A 21810-nucleotide genomic window follows, 5' to 3' on the forward strand; every position below is an offset into this window, starting at 1 on the left:
GTGTGCAAACAGCTGTTTGGCGGCAGCAAGCGCTGGGAGGTAGGCGGAGGAGCGGGGAGCTTGACTGCAGAGCACCCACTAATTTTTCCCTGTGGATGCTTCAGCCCCGGAGCAACCACGGAGTCAGTGCCTATGGTGGGCCGTAGAAAATAACTCCATAAGCCGCATGTGCACCGAGGGCCGCATGTTTGAAACTCCTGGTGTAGAGTGCCACCAACCACACTAGCTGATCATCAAGGCGGTCAGGGGCATTACTGACCATAGTCTATTGGCCTCTCATATTGATGTGCAAGATATGTGATTCTTCCTTCTGTGCGGCTGTACATGTTTGAAGAGCATGACGGTCCTCATAGACTTCATTATGAGATGGCTGTTCCTTACATATGTTTGTCTTTCTGGCTTAGGATGTTTTGTTCTTATGTTTTTTTCTCAGGAGGTAGAGACAACTGAAAACACATTAAGAAAGAACCAAGGTACGAGATTCAATCTGAGCCTTCCTGACTCCTTTGCTTCTGACATCGGTTGGGAAAAGCCTAGACAAAGGCTCGACAACATAGTCCATCCTCAAGGGAATGAATTAATACATGTTTCTGCTTTGCATTTGCAATTGGATGAGTCACAGAAAGTCTTACAGAAGGAAAGAGAGTAAGTGCAAAATTGATTCTCCCTAGCGCAAGTTACTTAAATAAAACCAGTGTTCTAAAATGGTCACGTGACCATTAATTTCTGTTAAGAGGCATATATTAAATATTTTAGGAGGAAAAAACTTAGTATAAGGATGTTTGTTTTATGTTGTTGACAACATATTTCTGAGTTTTGTGAAGATTTCCTCGATATTTCTTATGTTTGGTGTCATATACTTGAGACTCTATATGACTATCTGGAAAAATGTGAAGTTGGAATTGGCTAAGGCTGCAGTAATACTGATATTGAATATTGCTATTCAATATCAGTATTACTGTACCTGGTCTTTGGTATGTTAAGTTACTGGAATGTATTCTCCATAGCATTACACTTGGAAGCTTCAGCTAGTGAAGTATGACTCCCTGTATGCTCAGCCGTGCGAGGCTTTGGGTTGAAAGGTGCTACACAGGTACAAAGTATTAATAGTATTATCAATACACCTCAAAATAAGCTCCATCTAGGATCTGGATAACTTAAGACTAGAAAAAGAATACAGAGCCTTCATTTGAAGACATTAATCGGAATAGGCGATAAAATGGCAGATGAAATTCAGTGTTGATAAATGCGCAGTAATGCGCATTGTAAAACATAAGCCCAACTATACACACAAAATGATCAGTTCTAAATTAGCTGTTACCGCTCAAGAGAGATATCTTGGAGTCACTGTGAATAGTTCTTCTGAAAACATCCACTCAATGTGCACTGACAGTCAAAAAAGCTAACAGAATGTTAGGAATCATTAGGAAAAGATAGATAATAATACAGAAAATATCATATTGCCTCTATATAAATCCATGGTATGCCCACATTTTGAATACTGCATGCAGATGTGGTTGCCCCATCTCAAAAAAGATACATTGGAACTGGAAAAGGTTCAGAAAAGGGCAACAAATGATTTGGGGTTTGGAACAGCTTCCCTGTGAGGAGAGATTAATAAGACTGGGATTTTTAACCTTGGAAAAGAGAGGATTAAGGGGAGATATGATAGAGGTCTATAAAACCATGACGGGTGTGGAGAAAATAAATAAGGAAGTGTTATTTACTCCTTCTCATAATACAAGAACCTAGGGGTCACAAAATGAAATTAATAGGCAGCAGATATAAAAGAAACAAAAGGAAGTATTTATTCACACAATGCACAGTCAACCTGTGGAACACTTTGCCAGAGGGTGCTGTGAAGACTGTAACAGGATTCAAAAAAGAACTAGATAGTTCATGGAGCATAGGTCCCTCAGTGCTCTGAAGTGTTCCTAGCCTCTGTTTGCCGAAAGCTGGGAATGGGCAACACGGGGTGGATCACTTGATGATTACCTGTAGTGCTCATTCCCTCTGAAGCACCTGGCATTGGCCACTGTCAGGGGACAGGATACTGGGCTAGATGAACCATTGGTCAGACCCAGTATGACCATTCTTATTTTTCTGAGGTAAGTAGTGAATGTCTAGTATCTGTTTGGTGCTCTGAAGGAAGAGACTTGGTGATCTCATTCTAGGTGGTAAGAGACAGGTGTCTGCATCAGAGCCATTGGTGGGAATAAGGGATTAGCTGATCATCCCTGTGAATGGTCAGTCTAGAAAAAGTATTGAGGAACATCGATTGGGTCTTTCAAGAAAACTTGCAATGTGTGTTGTACCCATGAAGTCAGAAGATTTCAGTCACCAGAACTGTTGTTCCAATAAGAAGTTAAGTTAACTGAAAAAAGAAAAGGAAGAAAATTTCCCCTCCTCAACAACAGCAGAAGTAGATTAAAAAAATTCAGTTCAAAGAATCAGCAACAATAGGCTATGATGGAGCAATGTTTTCCATTATTCCTTTTCTTTTTTTTGCAGCTATCTTGTGGGTATTGTGAGTCTGTGGGTGTGTTTGTTTATGGATCAGTTTTGGCATGCAATATGTGCAAGACTATCACACAGCGATTTTTTTCCCATAATGACAGAATGTTTCTCAAGGATATAGTGCCTGTATTTTCTGTATAAATCTGTTCTCTTAAACTCACCACAGAGCTCTGTAAGTGGGTGGCTGATGTTAGTAGTCTCAAGAAAATAATATGTCTTTCAAATGCCTAACAAAACCAGTAAGTGCTAATAGTTTTAAGACTCTAATAGTTTTAAAGTAAGTGCAACCTGTTGAAAATATTAAGTCTTGCAAGTTTCATTGTGTCCCCAACTGGGCATGCAGTTAACAGTCTTAATTGTGCAACACTCTTGCATCTTCCGAAAATGGAGCCTGCCCTGTGATCTCTCACAGTTTCTTAGGTCCAACACTATGGTGTGGCGAATGCCTCATGTATGTGATAGGCACCTCAGCTCCCATTGATTCCAAGGGGAGTTGAAGGTATTCAGAACCTAGTAGGAGGCACTTAGTACTTGTCTAGCAGAGAGAAAAATAAACTGGGAATCAGAAGACCCAGTTTCTATTCTTGGCTCTGCCATTTGATCTGCAGTTTAACCTTGGGTAAGTCACTTCATTTTGATTAATAGGCAGCAGGCAACTCATGGAAGTTACTAGATCGCAGGCCCTGGTTCTCATGGGAGACTTCAATCACCCTGATATCTGCTGGGAGAGCAATACAGCAGTGCACAGACAATCCAGGAAGTTTTTGGAAATTGTAGGGGACAATTTCCTGGAGCAAGTGCTGGAGGAACCAACTAGGGGCAGAGCTCTTCTTGACCTGCTGCTCACAAACCGGGAAGAATTAGTAGGGGAAGCAAAAGTGGATGGGAACCTGGGAGGCAGTGACCATGAGATGTTCAAGTTCAGGATCCTGACACAGGGGAAGAAAGGAGAGCAGCAGATTATGGACCCTGGACTTCAGAAAAGCAGACTTTGACAACGTCAGGGATCTGATGGGCAGGATCCCCTGGGAGAATAACATGAGGGGGAAAGGAGTCCAGGAGAGCTGGCTGTATTTTAAAGAATCCTTATTGAGGTTACAGGGACAAACCATCCCAATATGTAGAAAGGACAGTAAATATGGCAGGCGACCAGCTTGGCTTACCAGTGAAATCCTTGCTGATCTTGAACACAAAAAAGAAGCTTACAAGGAGTGGAAGACTGGACAAATGACCAGGGAAGAGTATAAAAATATTGCTCGGAGATGCAGGAGTGAAATCAGGAAGGCCAAATCACACCTGGAGTTGCAGCTAGCAAGAGATGTTGAGAGTAACAAGAAGGGTTTCTTCAGGTATGTTAGCAACAAGAAGAAAGTCAAGGAAAGTATGGGCCCCTTACTGAATGAAAGAGGCAACCTAGTGACAGAGGATGTGGAAAAAGCTAATATACTCAATGCTTTTTTTGCCTCTGTCTTCACGAACGAGGTCAGCTCCCAGACTGCTGCACTGGGCAGCACAGCATGGAGAGGAGGTGACCAGCCCTCTGTGGAGAAAGAAGTGGTCCGGGACTGTTTAGAAAAGCTTGACGAGCACAAGTCCATGGGGCCGGATGCGCTGCAGCCGAGAGTGCTAAAGGATTTGGCGGATGTGATTGCAGAGCCATTGGCCATTATCTTTGAAAACTCATGGCGATCTGGGGAAGTCCCAGACGACTGGAAAAAGGCTAATGTAGTGCCCATCTTTAAAAAAGGGAAGAAGGAGGATCCTGGGAACTACAGGCCAGTCAGCCTCACCTCAGGCCCGGGAAAAATCATGGAGCAGGTCCTCAAGGAATCAATTCTGAAGCACTTAGAGGAGAGGAAAGTGATCAGGAACAGTCAGCATGGATTCACCAAGGGCAAGTCATGCCTGACTAATCTAATAGCCTTCTATGACGAGATAACTGGCTGGGTGAGGGGAAAGCGGTGGACATGTTGTTCCTTGACTTTAGCAAAGCTTTTGACACGGTCTCCCACAGTATTCTTGCCAGCAAGTTAAAGAAGTATGGGCTGGATGAATGGACTATAAGGTGGATAGAAAGCTGGCTAGATTGTCGGGCTCAATGGGTAGTGATCAATGGCTCCATGTCTAGTTGGCAGCCGGTATCAAGTGGAGTGCCCCAAGCGTCGGTCCTGGGGCCGGTTTTGTTCAATATCTTCATAAATGATCTGGAGGATGGTGTGGATTGCACCCTCAGCAAGTTTGTAGATGACACTAAACTGGGAGGAAAGGTAGATATGCTGGAGGGTAGGGATAGGATACAGAGGACCCTAGACAAATTAGAGGATTGGGCCAAAAGAAATCTGATGAGATTCAAGAAGGACAAGTGCAGAGTCCTGCACTTAGGACGGAAGAATCCCATGCACCGCTACAGACTAGGGACCGAATGGCTCGGCAGCAGTTCTGCAGAAAAGGACCTAGGGGTTACAGTGGACGAGAAGCTGGATATGAGTCAACAGTGTGCCCTTGTTGCCAAGAAGGCCAATGGCATTTTGGGATGTATACGTAGGGGCATTGCCAGCAGATCGAGGGACATGATCATTCCCCTCTATTTGACATTGGTGAGGCCTCATCTGGAGTACTGTGTCCAGTTTTGGGCCCCACACTACAAGAAGGATGTGGAAAAATTGGAAAGAGTCCAGCGGAAGAGAAGAATGAGGGGGGATTTGATAGCTGCTTTCAACTACCTGAAAGGGGGTTCCAAAGAGGATGGATCTAGACTGTTCTCAGTGGTAGCTGATGACAGAACAAGGAGTAATGGTCTCAAGTTGCAGTGGGGGAGGTTTAGGTTGGATATTAGGAAAAACTTTTTCACTCGGAGGGTGGTGAAACACTGGAATGCGTTACCTAGGGAGGTGGTGGAATCTCCTTCCTTAGATATTTTTAAGTTCAGGCTTGATGAAGCCCTGGCTGGGATGATTTAGTTGGGGATTGGTCCTGCTTTGAGCAGGGGGTTGGACTAGATGACCTGCTGAGGTCCCTTCCAACCCTGATATTCTATGATTCTATGACGTGCCTGTATTTTCCCCTCACGCTCTTTATCTGTCTTATTTAGATTGCAAACTCTTCAGGGCAGGGACTGCCTCTTATGTGTTTTTGTACAGTTTCTAGGCCAATGGAACAACAGACTCAATGGGAGCCTCTGAGTACTGGTGCTACTGTAACATAAATAATAAATTAGTACTTCATATCCTCATCATGCCATTTGTAAGCACAGTATACAGGAAAACTCCACATTCCAACGATATTATCTACGTAGCCGTTCAATATGTACATTTGATACTACTACCCAAACAGAGCATTTTACACTTATTAGAAATTCCTTCTTTAATTTACAGTTTCATCCTTTTGCTGTCCAGTGTGTTAAATGTCCTTTCTGTTTTGTTAATTCACTTTCACTTCTCCTGTAAGGTCTGGGTCACACTTCCCGTTATACATTGTAAAGGTGTGAATTCATCTCTTTAGCTGTCCTGTGCTTCACTGTCTGCTGTTTTTTGTGGTTGCTCATCAGCCTGGTATCGTTATTTTAGCCTTGACTATGCTAATGATGGCTTCAATTTTCTCATCCTGTTCAACTGTAATGTATTATTGCTGGTCATGATGGCCTATGAGAGTAATATTTTCTTCAGACGTCAACTATTCTCTGAATTTAAAAAAAACAAAAAATCAAATTGTGTTTTCTAAATGATATTCAAACTACTGGTTCCGGGCAGAAAACTCGACCTCGTTATTGAGAAAAGGGGTGAGACAATGTTATTTATTAGTTGTATTACCATAGCATTTAGGAGAATTAGTCATGGACCAGGACCCCATTGAGCTAGGCACAGACACAGAATAAAAAGATGCTGCTTGTGCAAAGAGAAAAGGAGTACTTGTGGCACTGTCATAAATATAAAGGGAAGGGTAAACCCCTTTAAAATCCCTCCTGGCCAGAGAAAATCTCCTCTCACCTGTAAAGGGTTAAGAAGCTAAAGGTAACCTCGCTGGCACCTGACCAAAATGACCAATGAGGAGACAAGATACTTTCAAAAGCTGGGAGGAGGGAGAGAAACAAAGGGTATGTGTGTCTGTCTATATTCTGTCTTTGCCGGGGATAGACCAGAAATGAAGCCTTAGAACTTTTAGTAAGTAATCTAACTAGGTACGTGTTAGATTATGATTTCTTTAAATGGCTGAGAAAAGTATTGTGCTGAATAGAATAACTATTTCTGTCTGTGTATCTTTTTTTGTAACTTAAGGTTTTTGCCTAGAGGGGTGCTCTATGTTTTGAATCTAATTACCCTGTAAGGTATCTACCATCCTGATTTTACAGGGGGAATTTTTTTTTTTATTTCTATTTACTTCTATTTCTATTAAAAGTCTTTTTGTAAGAAAACTGAATGCTTTTTCATTGTTCTCAGATCCAAGGGTCTGGGTCTGTAGTCACCTAGGCAAATTGGTGAGGCTTTTTACCAAACCTTGTCCAGGAAGTGGGGTGCAAGGTTGTGGGAAGTATTTTGGGGGGAAAGACGTGTCCAAACAGCTCTTCCCCAGTAACCAGTATTTGTTTGGTGGTGGTAGCGGCCAATCCAAGGACAAAGGGTGGAATATTTTGTACCTTGGGGAAGTTTTGACCTAAGCTGGTAAAGATAAGCTTAGGAGGTTTTTCTTTCATGCAGGTCCCCACATCTGTACCCTAGAGTTCAGAGTGGTGGAGGAACCTTGACAGGCACCTTAGAGACTAACACATTTATTTGAGCATAAGCTTTCATGAGTTACAGCTCACTTCATTGGATGCATACAGTGGAAAATACAGTGCGGAGATTTATATACATAGAGAACATGAAACAATGGGTGTTACCATACACACTGTAACGAGAGTGATCGGGTAAGGTGAGCTATTACCAGCGAGGGCTGTGGGGGGGCGCTTTTGTAGTGATAATCAAGGTGGGCCATTTCCAGCAGTTGACAAGAACGTCTGAGGAACAGTGGGGGCGGGGGAATAAACCTGGGGAAATAGTTTTACTTTGTGTAGTGACCCATTCACTCCCAGTCTTTATTCAAGCCTAAGTTAATTGTATCCAGTTTGCAAATTAATTCCAGTTCAGCAGTCTCTCGTTGGAGTCTGTTTTTGAAGTTTTTTGTTGAAGAATTGCCACTTTTAGGTCTGTAATCGAGTGACCAGAGAGATTGAAGTATTCTCCGACTGGTTTTTGAATGTTATAATTCTTGATGTCTGATTTGTGTCCATTTATTCTTTTACGTAGAGACTGTCCAGTTTGACCAATGTACATGGCAGAAGGGCATTGCTGGCACATGATGGCATATATCACATTGGTAGATGTGCAGGTGAACGAGCCTCTGATAGTGTGGCTGATATGATTAGGCCCTCTGATGGTGTCCCCTGAATAGATATGTGGACACAGTTGGCAATGGGCTTTGTTGCAAGGATAGGTTCCTGGGTTAGTGGTTCTGTTGTGTGGTGTGTGGTTGCTGGTGAGTATTTGTTTCAGGTTTGGGGGCTGTCTGTAAGCAAGGACTGGCCTGTCTCCCAAGATCTGTGAGAGTGGTGGATCGTCCTTCAGAATAGGTTGTAGATCCTTGATGATGCTTTGGAGAGGTTTTAGTTGGGGGCTGAAGGTGATGGCTAGTGGCGTTCTGTTATTTTCTTTGTTGGGCCTGTCCTGTAGTAGGTGACTTATGGGTACTCTCCTGGCTGTCAATCTGTTTCTTCACTTAAGCAGGTGGGTATTGTAGTTGTAAGAATGCTTGATAGAGAACTTGCAGGTGTTTGTCTCTGTCTGAGGGGTTGGAGCAAATGCGGTTGTATCGTAGAGCTTGGCTGTAGACAATAGATCGTGTGGTGTGGTCTGGGTGAAAGCTGGAGGCATGTAGGTAGCAATAACGGTCAGTAGGTTTCCGGTATAGGGTGGTGTTTATGTGACCATCGCTTATTAGCACCATAGTGTCTAGGAAGTAGATCTCTTGTGTGGACTGATCCAGGCTGAGGTTGATGGTGGGATGAAAATTGTTGAAATCATGGTGGAATTCCTCCAGGGCTTCTTTTCCATGGGTCCAGATGATGAAGATGTCATCAATGTAGTGCAAGTAGAGTAAGGGCATTAGGAGACGAGAGCTGAGGAAGCGTTGTTCTAAGTCAGCCATAAAAATGTTGGCATACTGTGGGGCCATGCAGGTACCCATAGCAGTGCCGCTGATTTGAAGGTATACATTGTCCCCAAATGTGAAATAGTTATGGGTGAGGACAAAGTCCAGCCACCAGGTTTGCCGTGACAGTATTGGGGATACTGTTCCTGATAGCTTGTAGTCCATCTTTGTGTGGAATGTTGGTGTAGAGGGCTCCTACATCCATAGTGGCCAGGATGGTGTTTTCAGGAAGATCACCGATGGATTGTAGTTTCTTCAGGAAGTCAGTGGTGTCTCGAAGATAGCTGGGAGTGCTGGTAGCGTAGGGCCTGAGGAGGGAGTCTCCATAGCCAGACAATCCTGCTGTCAGCGTGCCAATGCCTGAGATGATGGGGCGTCCAGGATTTCCAGGTTTATGGATCTTGGGTAGCAGATAGAATACCCCAGGTCAGGGTTCCAGGGGTGTGTCTGTGTGGATTTGTTCTTGTGTTTTTTCGGGGAGTTTCTTGAGCAAATGCTGCAGTTTCTTTTGGTAACCCTCAGTGGGATCAGAGGGTAATGGCTTGTAGAAAGTGGTGTTGGAGAGCTGCCTAGTAGCCTCTTGTTCATATTCTGACCTATTCATGATTACGACAGCACCTCCTTTGTCAGCCTTTTTGATTATGATGTCAGAGTTGTTTCTGAGGCTGTGGATGGTATTGTGTTCTGCACGGCTGAGGTTATGGGACAAGTGATGTTGCTTTTCCACAATTTCAGCCCATGCACATCGGCGGAAGCACTCTATGTAGAAGTCCAGTCTGTTGTTTCGACCTTCAGGAGGAGTCCACCCAGAATCCTTCTTTTTGTAGTCTTGGTAGGAAGGTCTCTGTGGGTTAGTATGTTGTTCAGAGGTGTGTTGGAAATATTCCTTGAGTCAGAGAAGTCAAAAATAGGATTCTAGGTCACCACAGAACTGTATCATGTTTGTGGGGGTGGAGGGGCAGAAGGAGAGGCCCCGAGATAGGACAGATTCTTCTGCTGGGCTAAGAGTATAGTTGGATAGATTAACAATATTGCTGGGTGGGTTAAGGGAACCACTGTTGTGGCCCCTTGTGGCATGTAGTAGTTTAGATAGTTTAGTGTCCTTTTTCTTTTGTAGAGAAGCAAAGTGTGTGTTGTAAATGGCTTGTCTAGTTTTAGTAAAGTCCAGCCACGAGGAAATTTGTGTGGAAGGTTGTTTTTTTATGAGAGTATCCATTTTTGAGAGCTCATTCTTAATCTTTCCCTGTTTGCTGTAGAGGATGTTGATCAGGTGGTTCCGCAGTGTCTTTGAGAGTGTGTGGCAAAGCTGTCAGCATAGTCTGTGTGGTATGTACCGGAGAGGGAGAGGAATTATTTAAGCTCAGTACCAATGTGGACACAAGAACAAATGGATATAAACTGGCCACCAGGAAGTTTAGACTTGAAATTAGATGAAGGTTTCTAACTATCAGAGGAGTGAAGTTTTGGAATAGCCTTCCAAGGGAAGCAGTGGGGGCAAAAGATCTATCTGGCTTTAAGATTAAACTTGATAAGTTTATGGAGGAGATGATATGATGGGATAACATGGTTTTGGTAATTAAATATTCATGGTAAATAGGCCCGATGGCCTGTGATGGGATATTAGATGGGGTGGATCTGAGTTACCCAGGAAATAATTTTCTGTAGTATCTTGGCTGGTGAATCTTGCCCATATGCTCAGGGTTTAGCCATATTTGGGGTCGGGAAGGAATTTTCCTCCAGGGCAGATTGGAAGAGGCCCTGGAGGTTTTTTGCCTTCCTCTGTAGCATAGGGCACGGGTCACTTGCAGGAGGATTCTCTGCTTCTTGAAGTCTTTAAACCACGATTTGAGGACTTCAGTAGCTCAGACATAGGTGAGAGGTTTTTCGCAGAAGTGGGTGGGTGAAATTCTGTGGCTTACGTTGTGCAGGAGGTCAGACTAGATGATCATAATGGTCCCTTCTGACCTTAGTATCTATGAATCTATGTAGATTGTAATGGATTTTTTACCTTCAGTCCTTTTGGTATGATGTCCATCTGTTTGCATTTGGAAAGGAAGATGATGTCTGTCTGTATCTGTATGAGTTTTTTCTTGAAGTTGATAGATTTCCAAAGAGCTTACTATCTCAGGATAAGACAAGAGACAACAGATAGATAAAGAAGTACAAGGAAACAATGAGACAGTATTGGTAAGCATGATAGGCAGTGGTATCAGCGCAGCAGTGCACTAACTGTTATCAAGTTTTTGAAGGCATTGTTGCAAAAGATGTTGTTTTCTTACCCCCATCTTTATTCAACACCACTGCTAGTCTATAGTAATGGGTGTATGTGCTATCTGTCACTTGATCACCATATAGCAGGAAGAAGAGCACTTAGAGTTTATAAGATCTGTTTAGGTTTAGTACTTCGATCAACTAAGCTAATTATGGGTTTATACCAAAATGTTCATAAAATGTGGCTCTAGACAAAACAATCTTATCACACAAATGTTGCCATTTATCAAATGCTTGGTAGATTGTCAAAGGCCTTACTATGGCATAGAATTGTTATTCCTTGCAGATGTCTTTGAGGTTTCTTTTCTTTTCAACTATTCGACTTGTCTGGTTTTCTAGTCCTCCTTTGTCCCTTGTGCTTTACAAAGCACCTCCTATTATAATAAACACTTTCAAAAACTAATAAGACTAAAATAACATCAACACTTTTATCTTAAATGTTTGGACATCTTCATCCTCCTGCTGCCAGACTAAGATGTAGTTTATAATCTAATGGAATACATCTAGGCTTTATGATGCTGATCTGATTTCATAATACTGTTGTGATTATGATCCAAGTGACTTTATGTGTAAAACCCTTTGTCTAATTGCCATTTTCTTACAATGAGCAATGACCCACCTCAAGGGACCCAGAGCCCAGGCTGCACTCAGAGCCTAAATATCTACCCAGCAATTAAACACCCTTTAGCCTGAGTCCTGTGAGCCCAAGTCAGCTGGCACAGGCCAGCCATGGGTGTCTAATTGCAGTGTAGACATATCCTGTCTGGTGCTCTCTGCTGCTCTAAATCCTATTTCTTTAGATCTCTGGATAATGGTAGAAAATAATGCTCTAATTGTTTTGAATAAAGGGTAAAGGCAGCAATCAGAGTTCATTATTTAAATACTACAGTACCTTTTTCTAAGAGGAATCAGATTGTTCTTCATGCATTATGTAGTCTTAATATTTTCATAGATATTGTCTTGGTTGTAGGAGTAAGTAGAGCTTCATACCCAAGTATCTTGATGGCGGCAAATAAAAATTAAAAGATGTCATCTTAATGAAGATGTAATAGTACTTCTGAGATCAATACATCCCCATTTCCAAAATATTTCTAGCAGCTTCCTTCAGGAGCATATAATATTTGAAATGGCTAGAGAATACAAACAAAATCTGAAAGCATTTCATTTGGGTTATTAATGTCTAAATTAGAACACTTATGGTTTCCATTCAGTACTGTGCATATGTTATGTATATTTCCCCTTCCAATACTCCTCTGACTGTACTTAGACAAAGTGAATATAGTCTTTGAAAATTTCATTACAAACTACCCAATGTAAAGGTCAGAAAGAAACAAATCTAAAAAAAAGCCAAGTGTTCAAATTGCAATCCTGAGAGCTCTATTCAAAAATAATTATTTTATGGCTTCTAGAGTATGGGAACCAGAGAAAAAGTGCACTCATCTGATTGAAATACCGCAAACCCATCATGCTTGCAAAAGCACATTATCATACTTCTGTCAGCCTAGACCCTGAAATTAGGGGACATTGCAAACAGATCACAACTTTCTGCAATCTGTGAGAGCTGTAGGAGACTGGCAAAGTCTGAAAGAAGAGCACTTCTGGCTGGGAGAGAAGCATGGCCAGAGTAGCTGAGAATGTACTGATTCATACCTCCAATTAGAGTTTTCTATTGGTGGAGTACTTAGGCAAGCAGCATTAAAATTTCACTGCTTATTCCCTACCAGCTCTAGAGGAAACAGGACATGCCCTTCCTGGAAGTAAAAGTTCAAGGATTTTCATTTTGACAGAAGACTAAAAAAGGAGTGCTCACGGCATCTAGAAATGGTGGTATATCAACCTTCTTTTTAGCATTGTGGACTTTTTTCCAGGTGTTGAAAATGAACTGCACTGACTTCAGTGGAGCGAGGCAGATTTACACCAGCTGAGGACCTAGCGCTAGGAAACTCAGAATAAAGAGGGAACTGAGATAGAACTATTCCAAAAAAAGTATAATTAGCTATAAACAATGTACACTAAAAGCCGAGGGAAGATGAATGTGGTAAAAGGTAAAACAAAGCTCAAATAAAGTAGATCACTGCATGGAGTGGGAAAGCAGCCTGGAACAGGAAAAAGTGAAAACTTGAGAATGCATGATTAAGATAATCTAATGAAAGATAAAATTGGCCTTTCCCCTTTCTTTACACTCTAGTCTGTTGTTCAGATATTGCACTCATTCAGTACCTTTTCTCTGATGGTCTTTGCCATGGTATATTGGGTCAATTGAATCTGGTTGAAGTCATTTCCAAGTGTCCTTTGGTTTAGCATAGCATTTCATGCATATTTCACAATGTCAGATTGTTTGGGTTCCTTCTCCTCACTTTGATGAATCTCTTTGGCTAATCCTTTGAACATCATAAAAGAAACATGTAATTTAAAAAAACAAAAACAAAATACTATGCTCAAATCTAGCAAAGCAAGACAGTTTAGAAACAGTACAAAAGATATTCAGAATCAGCTTTGTTGTCTTAAATATTTTTAATGATGATAATTAAAACATTTTTATAGAATGCATTTTTCCCTGGAAAAAGAAGTCGAGAAGCTGCGCTCTGATCTCTCTCAGTGGAAATGGAAATATGAAGAAATGCAACAGTCCAAGCTGGAGAGCCTGAAACAGGTATGTTGGCAGAAAAAAACAAACAAAATATTACTGCTGGGGAACAGAGAGCAAAACAAGCTTTTTTTCCTCTGGCTAACTAAAAACAAAACAGAAAGATGAGTCTGTGAAACTGATAAACAAGTAATTCTGGACTGTAGCAGATGCCTGCCCTAAAGGAAACAATATTTTCTGTATTTGACAGAAAATATCAGTCACCATTCTCACCCTCATTCAGAGCCCATGTGCAGAGACTGACCAAACTACTGAGCCAAATTACATCATACAAGCATATTATATAGTAGTTTCATTTGGACAAAATGTTGCAAACATTTATCCATGTATCCATATTTTGTGACCTAAATGAAAACTGCTTTTTTTAAAAAAGTTGCTGAGTCCTAATAACTCTGAGTCCTGATAACTCTCATAAAATTCATTGAAATTTGTGGGTACTTCTGAAAATCAGGTCACTTCTATTTAGGTGTCAAAACCTTGGTATATAAGAATCTACTCTAACTTTAGGCACCCAGGTTTAGAACATATAGTTCAAGCACTTCCACTTTCTTTGCCTCTATTGAGCACAAGACACCAAGAATTTTTAGTTTTGTTTTTTTTAATTCAATTACTGTGTTTCTCAAACACTTAGATTGTGGGTAGATTGAGGGCAGTGATCCATCCAGTGGGGATCGATTTATCGTGTCAAGTCTAGATGTGATAAAACGACCCCCCTGAGCGCTCTCCTGTCAACTTCTGTACTCCAGCGCCATGAGAGGCACAGGCAGAGTCGACGGGGAAGCAGCAGTAGTTGACTTACCGCAGTGGAGACACCACGGTAAGTCGATCTAAGTACGTTGATTTCAGCTACGTGAATAAGATTGATCCCCCCTCCCACAGGAGGCTTAGTCAATTGCTATTACTTAGATTACATTTTTTAAAAATTAGCATACATATATAAACTCAGCAGGGATTGCAGGAGTAATGGTCTCAAGTTGCAGTGGGGGAGATTTAGGTTGGATATTAGGAAAACATTTTTCACTAGGAGGGTGGTGAAACACTGGAATGTGTTACCTAGGGAGGTGGTGGAATCTCCTTCCTTAGAAGTTTTTAAGGTCAGGCTTGACAAAGCCCTGGCTGGGATGATTTAATTGGGGATTGGTCCTACTTTGAGCAGGGGGTTGGACTAGATGACCTCCTGAGGTCCCTTCGAACCCTGATATTCTATGATTCTATGCACTGTAGCAATGTTTTTACACATTTTACTTTGTTGTCCTGGATCTTCTCTTGGTTTGTTATCTTAGGTTTCCTTTAGATTTTGGTTTCTTTTACTCTCCTTAGTTGTTATGTAGGAAAATCCCTCCTGATTAAATGCAAACTATTCAACTAGTCTATCATACCTCTGTGATTAAAATATGAAGCGGATGTTTTGGTAAATTATTTTGCCCTGAGGTTTTGATCAAACATATTTGTCACTGCTGGGGAGAAGGGAACAATCAAAATTGTTACTGATATATGGACAAGAGACAACTATCATGCAATCTCCAACTGCAAATCATCTTTGAGTTCTTAGTTGGATACATGCTGAAAAGAAAAAAACTAATTTTAACACGAGATGTTTATTTTTATGCAATACATGATATTGAACAAACACATACACTGAAAATATTTGTATTTAACTGTGAACACAAGGTAACATTTTGGTATTCTGCATATCTTGTGAGTTTTGTAGGTCTGTGATTTATTTAGTTTTCAAAATTACAGGGGAAAACACTGGTTTTAGTAAATCTGATTAATGTGAATGAAATTACCACCATGTATCTATTTTGTAAGTGAAAATCCTCCATATTTTAAAAGGCACAAATCCTGTGTGTGCGTGAATGTTATTTGTTATATGTTAGTGTTAAGAAACAAATATTCAGCTACTCGTACAAGCTTCTTGATCAGAAAGCTTACCTCTCTTGAGAAATTGTCATAATGGAAAAAAATGGAAAAGTAAATCTGTGATCTCTTTTCCCCAAATAGATATGATACCATAGCTATAGAATAGGACATCAGTAAAATGCAGCTTCTTAGATATTGAACTGCAGCTACATTTCAGCTAGAGCTGCCAAATTTCTCTGTTTTAAATAAAACTTAGATATCAATGTTTCAAAGACAAATTGCTGGATTTCTATCAGTTCAAGAAACAGTATACTAACTGTCCTTGAAATTTCCTGTTTAATTAAAAAAAATCCACATCACACTAGATCTCAATAAATAGTTAAAACAGGTTGAGAGTCATACTACACCTGTACCCCGATATAATGCGGTCCTCGGGAGCCAAAAAATCTTACCGCGTTATAGGTGAAACTGCGTTATATTGAACTTGCTTTGGCCTCAAGCATTTCCTTTATTAATAATCACTTCCCACCCCCTGACTGACCCCTCAGAACTCCCAACCCATCCAACGCTCACCCCTCCCTGTCCTCTGACTGCCCCACCCCCTATCCACCCCCCCGTCCCCTGACTGGCTTCCCAGGACTCCCACGCCCTATCCGATGCCCCAGTTCCCTGTCCCCTGACTGCCCCGACCCCTATCCACACCCCCGCCCCCAGAACCTCCAAACCATCCAACCCCCCCTGCTCCCTGACCACCTCCCGAGACCCTCTGCCCCTTATCCAGCCCCTCGGCCCTGGCCTGGCACCCTTAACACGCTGCTCAGAGCAGCGTGTCAGAACCAGACATGCTGACACGCTGATCCGCTGGAGCGCGCAGCCCCGCCCCACAGAACGCAGCTTTACTGCGTTATGCCCGAATTCATGTTATATCGGGTCGCGTTATATTGTGGTAGAGGTATACTTAGCTTGCAAAATACTCGTTTAAATATTACTTAATAAAAGGGATTTTTGAACTGACACCATCATTTTATCCATATATGTACTCTATTTTCAGACTACATTACAAAGCTGAATTTTTGCTAGCTGTAAGGAAGTGAATGTAACCATGCATTTTTATTACTAGCTTTTTGTATTTCGTGTTTGACTGTAGTTGGACTACATTTTCTTTGTTGATTTCATATTGCTTCTGAAATGGTTTAAAAATGTGTCATCTCTTTGTTTGAAGTCTGGTGTAAGTAACTTAAGTGTCAACTTTTTGGTAGATAAGGCATGTGTTCACAAGTATTGTAAACACAATAACAATGTCACGGTTGCTTTAGTGACTGATACTTTGGAAGAGCCCAGTCTGGCTAGTGTCTATCCTCTGGAACGATGGAGCTGTTCAAGAGTGTGAGATCCCATAATCCTCAAGTGATCTGAAGTGGTTGTCTGTTATAGATAGAGTCTTGTAGATAGAAGCTTAAAAATATAGTTCTAACTCTCATGAAAAAAACAACTCTTATGGGTAAAACAGAAAAGGTCTTTGGTATCCTTCTGATATACTAAAGATATGTTGAGAGGTTCTTATCTATCTGCATTACGAATCCACCAGCTCATAGATTTGCTGTACCTGGACCAGCAATGTTAATGCAACTATGCATGAAGGGAGACACATGTTGAATCTAGTCTTCTCACTGGTCTTGGCTATCTGCAGGGTAGTTATTGTCCTTATGGGGATTACAGGATCATTCATTATAGTGTAGAGTTCAACACTGGGGATAAAAGAAATTCCCTTCAGCTAACCATGCATAATAAATGTTGCCCATTATATTATGCGGGATTTGGAGAAATGCGAACACTCTCAGACTCAAGCACAGCCCTTTCAAGGATAATTATAGAGTAATGAACTCTCTGTACCCTTTACTCTGAGAGTACAATGGTTCTGACCTAAGGGATCACGTGGAGATATTTCGCAGAAGTAACAATCTTATTTCTCTTGACAAACAGCCTGAACACCTTCTTCAGAACAGTGGACGATCCTCGTTTTTCAGTGTCCATGCCTCTGAAGATAGCAATTAGTAGCCATGTGATTCGTTCTGCTAGTTTTTTGGAAGAACAAGATTTTTGTCAGGTTTGATGAGCTAAGAGGTATTAAGTAAAGGAGTTCAAAAACTTCAGAATTGCCATACTAGAATACAGCAGTGGTGCAGCAAATGCAGCACTCTGTCTTAGAAAGAAGCATATTACAAATAGAGAGGAAAATCTTTGGGTATTTTTAAGACTTCACTCACCCCAAATGTATTTGGAAACTACAAACTAGTTTCTAACTAGAAAAAAATCCTAGAAAAAGTGACGATATGTACACAATGACGCTATCCCAGGTTCCAGTATGTGTGGACACAGCATTAAATGTGTCCTGTTCAGAGTCATAAGCAAGAGAGATAGTGTGTATATATAGTTGTTAGAGTAGGGAACTGGCAGTTAAGAGGCCTGAGTTCAACACCTAAATCTACCTCCAACCCACAGTGTGAAATTGTACAAGTCATTCTATATTGCTGTGCCTTGTGTCACGGGGTCCACTTACCATTGGGCATCTCCTTGTGGCTGAGTCTGGGGATTTATTCTACTCAGGTCTGATGCCTCCCCTTCAGACAGATTGGTCTCAGGACTCGCAGTGCTCCCTCTTTGTGACTCAGCCCTCCAGCTAGGTCATTGTATAGACCTCCCCTTCAGAGGTATCAAAGTCCCACTGGGTTAGCTTTCTGCATGCCATTCCAGACAATCTTCTGATCCAAGGCCAGGTCCTATGCCACTTCCTCAGCAGCTGGGAACCTGGGCCTGCCTACTACTCAAGGTTCCAGCCCACGGATTCTTTGTCTAGCAACCACGATCTGCTTGCTCCAGCCTCTGTTGCTATTTCTCTGGACTCCTTCCTACTTCCCTTCTCTATCTCCTGGTACTGCCTCTAAATTTATCAGCCTAAACTCCCTCATCCTGTGGGTAACTGTACACTACTTCTTTCTTTGGTTTCTTGCCAGACTCTGTAACCCCAAACACACCTCCCTTCTCCCAGGGCGTGACTGCAAACTACTTCCCCCAAAGCCCTGTTCTTCTTCTTGTGGCATAGCAGACTCATTTCCTGAGTCTATGACTGCCATGCATTGTACTTAGTATCTTTTTCATGACTTAGAGTCTCGCACCTTTCCCCGTATTCTTAGAGAATTGCAGAAGAGCTTTTTTTAAATGGGCCCTGTTTTCCTAGGTTTTTCTGATGTGTTGTTAGAAATAAATTACTGTTTAATCTACAATGCCCTGTTATAATTCCAAACAGAGCCACTTTGCTCCTCCTCCCAGGGCCTTGGATTATGTCAACATTGTCAATTGTAAGGCATACGACTCAGAATTTTTTCCCATTTGTTTCATCTGCCAACAGTTCTTGCCATTCCTTCCTTAGCTCATTTTAGATTAGGTGTTTACATTCTTGTTTGCCTAAGGGAATTCCTAGGTTCATGATTAATAGCACTTTTTTGCCTGTTTGTCAGCCAATTTGTTGCCTGCTATCTCTATATGTGCTGGGATCCAGGCTATTACTGTGATTATATGCAATGGTGACAGTTCAGTTATTAGCAGTAATATTTCATTAAAGATATTGTCATTTCTGCTAGCAGACTTATCACTGTAAAATTGTCTGTGGCCCTGATAAGGAGTCACACAGGTTGGCTACAGCAGCTGGCCACACATCTGAAGTCCAGTTTAGTGCCAGTATAATCCCTGTTAGCTCAGCTGTAAAGATTGATACAAAGCTAGTTAGCATTACAGCTTTCTTGAGTCTGAGTGAGGCACAGAGAGAGCTTTTCCCATTTGTCCTGTATTTTCCTCACTGGAGCGATCTGTATATATTTGGCAATAGTGTCCCCACTTGTCACCAATGTATGAATTTGCTATATTTTGTATATTTATCAGTCTTCTCCCTTTATGTATTTCACTATATAATTCCATGTCTATCTTGGGGGGAAAGTTTTCCAGTGAGTATTTTCACATAACTATAAATTTTGGTCTCTTTTAATCCTCTTTTCGTTAAGATCCTTTATCAACTTCTGTAGCCTACTCACATGGGGAATTTTGAGGGTTTCTTGTCCTCCACTTAATTCCCAATGATCATTATTTATTAGCTTTGTGTTATCATCTTTGCTATTACGTAGTACTTTGGCCCAAAAGTTTAAGTCGAGGAGCTTCATTCTAAGAGTGATAGGCATTTCACTGGCTGCTGTTTATAGTACATGAAGAGGTATAGTAATGAAGGCATCGTGTGTGATATGCAGTGCCTGTGTTTGGATGTAGTCCAGTTTTCTCAGATTCCTTTCATTGCTGATCCAAAGGCCTGGCATCTATACTCAATAATTGGTCTAATTATCGCTTTGTATAATATTGTGACCATTTTCTTATCTGCTCCTCAGAATGTTTCAGAGATCCTTTTCAGTAAGTTAATTCTGCATTTTCACTTTTCTTTAATATTTTCAATACGGTCCCTCTAAGTGAGCTTATCAAATATCACACCTAAGAATTTTTAATTTTTTACTATATTTAGCTGTTCATTATATCGGTATAAATTTACAACTTTTTGGATTTTCCTTTTTGTGAAGCTCACTCCCTTAATTTTGCTTAAGAAAAATGGGAAGCTCCACCTGTTTTCCCTTATACACTTAAGTGCATTATTGATTCTTTTGGCAGCTCTTTCAAGGTTTCTGCTTTTGGTCCATATGGCCAGTCTCGCCCCTGCTTCTCCAGCAGCAGGTGTTTGGTTGTGCAGGGCAGTGCTTACCTGGGGGGTCAAAGTAACTCCCCTTCCTCAGTTTCTAGCTCCACATGCTGCCTCTGCCTGCAGGCACTGCAACCGGAGCTCCCATTGGCTGTGGTTCCCAGCCAATGGGAGCTGCAGAACCAGGTCTTGGTGGGGAGCAGAGCAGAGCAGAGGCAGCATGTGGAGCTAGGAGCGGGAGGTTGCCACTTCCCAGGAGCTGGGTAGGGAACTTGCCCCAGCCTTGCCAACCTCTCTTCCCCAGCCGTGATGCCCCTCCCCCTGAACACCCACGACGCTCCCTGAGCCGCAACCCCCGCACGCACCCACAGAGCCCTCTGGGCTGCCACCCGTGGCACCCCCAGGGCCGCCCCTCTGAATCTTGCCCCCCCACCACAAAGTTTTAGTCAGGGGTATATAGTAAAAGTCACGGACAGGTCACAGGCCATGATTTTTTGTTTACTGCCTGTGACCTGTCCATGACTTTTACTAAAAATACCTGTGACTAAAACATAGCCTTACATATGACACAGTTGTCAGCAAATAACATGATCCCTATTCCTGTACTCAGCTCCTTAGGGAGGTCATTCATCATGATGTTAAAGAGGGTTGGGCTAATTCCATTCTCCTGTGGAAATCCATTTCCAACTGAATATACGTTGGAAAAAGCTTTCCCTATTCAGACTTGTGTAGGTCTTTTGTTTAAGAAGTCCCTTATCCATCTGTACATTTTCCCCATAACATCCATGGAAGCCCCTTTATGAAGTAATCCCTCTCTCCATAACACAGCATGAGCTTTCTCTATGTCCAGGAAAGTTGTTATTGTGAATTCTTTGGTTCTCAGGTATTTTGTGGTTCTGTCTCTAACCTTACAGTGTGGTCAATCTCATTCCTACCTCTTCTGAACCCACTTTGCATTCCATCTATGAATTTATTTCTCTCTGGGTGTTGTACCACTAATCTCTCCATTATCATTCTTTCCATTGTTTTACCTCTACAGGCTGTGAGGGCAATGGGTCTTTGTGTCGAGTCTTGAGCACAACTTACCTGACTTCCTCACTGGGACAATAATTGCATGGTTCTGGTCCTTAGATATTTCACTATTTTGCAATATGTTGTTATATAATTTTAGTAGCACCTCGAGCTTCCTTCACTTAAGTGTTTAAGCTTTTCAAAGCTTATTTTGTCCTTGCCAGGTGCAGTGCTTTTGCTGCTTATTACCATTGTTTGGAGTTATCTCCTACTAAAGTTTTCATTTAAAATAATATCCATATCCTCCTTCCATCTCTTCAGCCTCACAATTATCCTTAAAGAATGTTCTTTTCCTCTCCCTAATTTGTCCTCTGATCCTCATCTTTACTTTTTGAAACATGTGGCCAGAATTTACACTTTTTCTTTGTTGGAGTTTTACTCCATGCCCTGCAATTGTTGCTCTTACTCTTTATTCCATTCATTTTTCTAATTTGTTTATATACCTCTGCTGCATTGGTATTTTTATTTACTTTGCTACAGTCTGTTTCCCAGCTTTCTCTTTTTGCCCTTTTTAGAGCCCTTT

At 41.6% G+C, this 21810-nt stretch overlaps 1 protein-coding gene across 1 annotated transcript in view; it reads left to right on the top strand.

Moving 5' to 3' along the window:
- The window catches only part of CCDC102B (coiled-coil domain containing 102B), a 341519-nt gene that overhangs the window by 44381 nt on the left and 275328 nt on the right, over nucleotides 1–21810 (top strand). Inside the window, exons 3-4 of the mRNA XM_007066708.4 lie at nucleotides 434–645; nucleotides 13516–13624. Of these exons, the coding sequence (XP_007066770.2) occupies nucleotides 434–645; nucleotides 13516–13624 (321 nt within the window). The remainder of the gene's footprint in view (nucleotides 1–433; nucleotides 646–13515; nucleotides 13625–21810) is intronic.

This window comes from Chelonia mydas, chromosome 2 (genome assembly GCF_015237465.2).
Source record: "Chelonia mydas isolate rCheMyd1 chromosome 2, rCheMyd1.pri.v2, whole genome shotgun sequence".
Classification (NCBI taxonomy): Eukaryota; Metazoa; Chordata; order Testudines; family Cheloniidae; genus Chelonia; species Chelonia mydas.